This window comes from Diachasma alloeum, unplaced genomic scaffold (genome assembly GCF_001412515.2).
Source record: "Diachasma alloeum isolate Michigan unplaced genomic scaffold, Dall2.0 Dall_scaffold_00619, whole genome shotgun sequence".
NCBI lineage: Eukaryota > Metazoa > Arthropoda > Insecta > Hymenoptera > Braconidae > Diachasma > Diachasma alloeum.
Window position 1 is genome coordinate 246,060 of NW_021680751.1, and position 6,489 is coordinate 252,548.

At 46.6% G+C, this 6,489-nt stretch overlaps 1 protein-coding gene across 1 annotated transcript; it reads right to left on the reverse strand.

The window, feature by feature from the left end:
• Positions 1-726: 726 nt before the first annotated feature.
• On the reverse strand, positions 727-3,969 carry LOC107043704. The gene has a single exon (XM_015265286.1). The coding sequence runs from the start codon at positions 3,967-3,969 to the stop codon at positions 727-729; it is 3,243 nt and encodes a 1,080-aa protein (XP_015120772.1).
• Positions 3,970-6,489: the final 2,520 nt, after the last annotated feature.

The following is a 6,489-nucleotide window of genomic DNA, read 5'->3' on the forward strand; positions in this document are numbered from 1 at the left end:
TGGGAAATGCCGGGGAAAAATTCGATCATTGTTAATGAGAGACGAGGGATTCACGAAACACCCGTAATAAACAGATTTGTCGGAAATATTTAATAGTCGCCGGGAAGAACGTCATTACCGAAACCGAAATTTGGAAATGTTCTACTCAATGGACATAATAAAACGATTTGCACGATGGATTTATAATTTTCGAAAATAATAATCAGGGGTTTTTGGAAGTTATAATATTTTAGTTTCCGAGAAAAAAAATGAAGCTAATGCGAAGTAAAAATTTTCTGCGCCAGAACAGACTCCCCCGTTGAGTAACTATTTCAATCAACGAAAAGATGTGAATTGAATTATGACGAGAGAACATAGCTGTCTGGTTTATGCTCCTATTCTGCTTCGCTGTTAATGATTGGCAATGGGGCGAGTTTTTTTAACATTGCGGTCAAAAAATCCCTTGGCTGTCTTCACGGTGACAGCACGGATGATGCCATCGGCCCCTGGATATACCTTGATAACACGTCCTAGGGCCCACTGGAGTGCGGGCAGATTGTCTTCCTTCAAGAGCACTACTGTGCCTTCCTGGATGTGATGTTCTCCTTTGCTCCACTTGGATCGAAGGCTGAGTTCACTGATATATTCCCGATGCCAACGGGTCCAGAAATGTTGTTTCAGTTTCTGAAGATGCTGCCATGATGACAGCCGATTGGTTGGAATATCAGTGAAGTCTTGTTCCCTTGGTCAAGTGAGCGACTCCCCGATCAAAAAGTGGCCAGGCGTAAGGGCCAACAAATCGTTAGGGTCGGACGACATTGGAGTCAACGGCCGAGAGTTCAATACTGCTTCAATCTCGATGACCAGAGTGTTGAATTCTTCGAAGGTGAGCAGCTCGTCCGTGATGATCCGATACAGGTGATACTTGAAGGACTTTACGGCTGCTTCCCATAAACCCCCAAAGTGTGGTGATAAGGGAGGGATGAAGTGCCATCGAATCTGTTTTGTAGTCAACCACGATTGGACTGTCTTCTGATGCTCTTCAGACTTGAAGAGTTCATAGATCTCCTTTAGCGCGTTGTTGGCCCCAACGAAGTTTGTGCCGTTGTCCGAGTGGATGTTTCGGCAGCATCCTCGTCTGGCGATGAATCTCCGTAGGGCCGCCAGAAAAGCCTCCGTTGTGAGATCACTTACAACCTCAAGATGGACGGCCTTTATGGCTAGACATATGAAAACTGCTACGTAGATTTTGACACGGCCACGATTCCGAAATTTCTTCTCCTTGACGAAGAAGGGACCGCAGTAGTCAACACCTACATTTGTAAACGGGCGGGACTCCGTAACTCTGGCTGTTGGTAGATTGCCCATGACGTAATCGACCGCTGGTGGATTCAGCCTCGTGCATCGTACGCATTTGTGAATAGTGCTACGCACGGAGTTTCGACCGTCCAGTGGCCAATACTGTTGCCTGATGTAATAAAGAGTTGCTTGAGGGCCAGCATGTAACTGAGACACGTGGGCTTCCTCAATGATGAGCTTGGTGACTGGATGAGACTTGGGTAGAATGATCGGATGACGTTGTCCATATGGAATCATTGCATTTTGCAGTCTGCCTCCCACTCTGATGAGTCCATCCTTGTCCAGGAATGGGCTCCGCTTGGACACCTTAGCCAATTCTCCGTTTTTTGATCGTTTGTCCTCAGTATCTTGGAGAGCACGTTTGAGGGGGTGGAGAGCCTCTGCTTGTAGCCAATATATTATGCCACGTTGAGCGGCGATCAATTCGTCTGCCGTGAGGGATTCCTTCCTTTTTGTTCTAAAGCGTAGGCAAAAAGCAATTACCCTTCGCAATTTCAAAATTGAAGAATACCATTCCAGAGAATGTTGCTGTCGTCTACTATAGGCCACATGGCAGAATCTCCTCTTGATCTCCAATGGCGGGGATGAGAATTGGAGATACAGAACTGGCCAGCTGCTTTGATCTGCTTGGAGCCATGAAGGGCCCTCGAACCAAATGTTGGAGGTGATGAAGTCTTTGATGTCTTGTCCACGAGATACGAGATCAGCTGGATTCTCATGAGTCCTTACGTGTCTCCACTCAGCTGGTTCAGACTTTGCTTGAATGTCTGCCACGCGATTGGAGACAAAGGTCTGTAGCTGATGTGCTGGTGTGTGGATCCAGTGGAGAACGATGGTGGAATCAGTCCAGTAGACAGTCCGATCGATGTTGATGTTCATGGCCTTTTTGACACCTTGGATGAGTTTAATGAGCAACTGTGCCCCACAGAGTTCGAGTTTCGGAATGGTAATTTGTTTGAGAGACGCAACACGAGATTTGGCACATAGCAGTGCAGTGTTGACCTCCCCATTGCTTCCCACTGAACGAAGGTAGACACAGGCTCCATAGGCATCTTGACTGGCATCGCTGAATCCATGAAGTTGGATTTCCCTGAATTTTTCTTGGAGTGCAAGGCGTGGAAAGGTCACCTTGCTGATTAAATGAAGTTGATCGTAGAACTGGAGCCACTCTTCTTGAACCTCAGATGGAAGTGGTGTGTCCCAGCCTATCTTCAGCGTCCAGAGTTTCTGCATGATCATCTTGGGTATGATGAAAATTGGTGATAAAAGTCCAAGAGGATCAAAGATCTTTGCAGTTTCCGATAAAACGAAGCGCTTGGTAATTATGGCATTCGTTGATATCTTGGCTGCGTACGTGATAGTGTCTGCTGATGAGTTCCAAAAAACCCCCAGAGTTTTTAAGGTGGTAGAGTCTCCAATTTGCAGATGCTGATTGACACTGTCTGGTGCCAAGTCGTTCAAGATTGATGGATCATTGGAGGCCCACTGCCTGAGGTTGAATCCACCGAGCTTCACCAGGTTATTGAGATCTTCTCGCAGTTGAATAGCTTCTTCTCGTGTCTGTGTTCCAGTGAGCAGGTCGTCGACGTATAGGTCGCGCTGGAGTACCTTTGCTGCGACTGGATACCGATGGCCTTCATCGCTAGCAAGTTGATGAAGACATCGAATCGCTAGGTATGGAGCTGCCGAGAGTCCGAACGTCACCGTGTTGAGTTCAAATGTTCTCACTGGCTCCTTTCCATGGCGCCACAGAATCCGCTGGTATATTCTATCCTCAGGGCGTACGAGAACTTGTCTGTACATCTTCTCGATATCACCTGTAAGCACATATGGATACAGACGGAAGCGGAGAAGGAGAGAGAATATGTCGTCCTGGATTGTAGGTCCGACATGTAGGGTCTCATTCAGAGACACTCCGGTGCTGGTCTTTGATGATCCGTCAAAGACAACACGGACTTTGGTTGTAGTGCTGCTCTCTTTTATCACAGCATGATGTGGCAAATAGTATCCAAACTGGGATAGGTCTCTCTCCGTGACATCTGTGAGGTGGCCAAGATCGAGATATTCCTGGATGACAGCACGATAATGTGTATTGAGTTCAGCATTACCATCCAGCCTTCGTTCCAATGATTTCAGTCGGCGAAAAGCCCGTGATCTTGATTCCCCGATCAGAGCCTTTTTTCCGTTGAACGGCAAAGCGACAATGTACCTGCCGCAATTATCGCGTTTGACGTTCTCCAGGAAGTGTTGCTCGCATTCTGAATTGTCGTTGGTTGAAGATTGAGTGGCGTCGGCTTCTTCGATTTCCCAGAACTTGGTGAGATCGACATCAAGGCTGGAAGTGCTGAGTGCGTGGCATACGCGTTGACGCACNTCTGAATTATCGTTGGTTGAAGATTGAGTGGCGTCGGCTTCTTCGATTTCCCAGAACTTGGTGAGATCGACATCAAGGCTGGAAGTGCTGAGTGCGTGGCATACGCGTTGACGCACCGGCTGCATCGTTGGCGCGCTTCCTCCAATTACCCAGCCGAGCAGAGTCTGCTGAAGATAGAGCTCTAGCTGATCCGCTGGCGTGAGTTTCTTCTTGCCTTGACAGAGCAGTGACAGTGTTGGTCCTGATCCGAGGAGCATGTCCACGGCTGCAGGACAATGAAAATCAGGATCAGCAAGTTTTATATTTGCTGGAATCCNCCGAGCTCTAGCTGATCCGCTGGCGTGAGTTTCTTCTTGCCTTGACAGAGCAGTGACAGTGTTGGTCCTGATCCGAGGAGCATGTCCACGGATGCAGGACAATGAAAATCAGGATCAGCAAGTTTTATATTTGCTGGAATCCTTATTTTCTTGTGGTCCAGAGGTTGATCGGGAATAGCGTGTGTGATGACGGGCACTGTTAAAAAGTCAAGTGTCCTCTCATACTCACTTATCCGAGACCGTATCGTTGCGGTAACCAAGAATCTTGTTGACGTGTTGGTGTCATTCAGAGCTCCTATGGGTACAGCAAATGGCTTCAGTGGTAGATTAAGCGAGACTGCCAGACTTTCTCTAATGAAATTGGTGGTCGATCCGGTGTCTAGAAGTACTCGGCATCCGACAGGTTGTCTGTGAATGTTGAGCACGTTAATCTTAGCGGTGACCATCAAATCGCACGTAGAAGAGTTGACAATCAGAACTGTTCTTCGAATGGAGGAGCTCTGTGCTGAAGCTAGTCATGCTTGTGTTGGAGTTGGCACTGTCTCACTGGATCTGTGCAGGAGGGTATGATGCCTCCCCTTGCAGATCGGGCAGTCTGTTGTGGATGTGCACATGGAAGATGTATGCCCTGGTTTGAGACAGTTGATGCAATGGTTGTTTGATTTAGCTTTGGCGAATCTCTGATCTGGTGTGAGACCCTTGAAGACTGGACACTTGCTGAGGTGACGATGTGTTGTCCCGCAGTGGAGGATACACGATGAGGCCGTTGCTGAGGTTGTTGGTACTGCTGAAGCTGTTGAGTCTGCTGGAGCTATTGATGATGTAGCGAAGGCCTGTCTCCGGAGCTTCTTCTGGTTTCTCTTGTCAGAAGTTGATGTCTCTGATGAAGTTGCTGGGTAGCCCCTAGAAGATGTTGCTCTGGCATCATGACAGGTCGCTCTTGCTTCAATGAATTCGAGGAGTTGCTTGTATGTTGGCAAGTCTACTCCCTGAGTATTGAGCTCCCATTGCCAAATGGTCTCCTGTGCTAGCTTCTGAGTGATAAGATCAGTGAGAGGGAGATCCCAGCTCGTAACCTTTTGCCCAAGTGTTTCCAATGCTTGGATGTGTTGATTCATCACATCAGCAAGTTTTCCTAACTCTGTTGGAGAGTCTCGTTGCAGTGGTGGATAGTCTCTTAAGATAGCCCAATGTCTTCGAAGAATCTTCTTTTTACAATCGTATTTCTTTTTGAGGATGTCGATTGCAGTTGTGTAATTTTCCTCTGTTGTGGCTAAGGAACTAATTACAGCAGCCGCTCTTCCCTTGAGCAATCCTCGTAGATACTGGAACTTCTGGACGACTTCCAAATCTGTGTTGTCGTGGATGACGCTTGTGTATGCATCCCAGAATGTCGGGAATTCTTCAATTGCTCCATCGAAGTCAGGGACCTTGATCTCTGGTAGACGAGGTCGACGAGGTAGGTTGTTGACGACTGTTGGTGGCGTAGCTGGCGCTGGAGAATGTGATATTGATGATTCTCTGGATCTCTGCAGCTCGTGCTGGTCGAGGAGTTCTAGAGCATCTCCAACAGCAGCATCGAAAGAATCCTCCAATTCAAATCGCTTTTGTACCTCGTCTTCATCTAATTCTTCTAATCGTTCCTGGATCTCTGGAAGAGCCTTGAAACGATCCTGGAGTCGTTGAAGAGCAGCTCGAAATTGGTAAGGCTTTCGGTCTTCCTTGGGAGTGCCTCTATAGGTTTCCACGATTGTAGAAAAATTGGTGATAGCAGCTTGTATTGAACCGCGCCTTCTCCGAAGGGTGGAACATTCTGCTTCTTTAGTGATGTTGGCTCCGGTCATTGTAGTGTAGTGGTAGAGGTGATTCACGGATCACGTAGCTTTACACTTATTTTCGTCGCCGATATACTCACTACCGAATTTGAATTATTTGACATACGGCTCGAAGGACCATAAATTATGTACACTCGTTCAGTGAATTAATACTGAAGAGGTGTTTGTGATAAGATATTTTATTTTTAATTTAAAATAATTTTGTAACATTTAACTGAATAATTTATTTATTTACTTATCGATTGTACAGGTTTAATATGAAAGTAATTTAAAACGGATATCAAATAATGCTTATAAAAATATCGAGAGAGTCTGTCTGATATTTATTAAAGATCGAACGTAACCGACGCGGTGTAATTCGTTAACTTGGAAAGTACTGAAGATTATAGCGAAATGTTAGGACTCTTAAGGACAAGCACGGACCATGGCGAGACACGCTTGGGGGAGGTAGAGAAAGACTATCTCTGTGACGTGTCCCTTTTGCAAAACGGAGGAGTGCGGGACTGAGGCCCTTATTATACCTAGAATTGGGGAATGACTCTGCCAGGAAAATTACAGGGATTGGGAAAACCGAATCGTTAAGACCCGTCTAGAGCAATGATGATAAAAGTGCGGAGAAAATAAA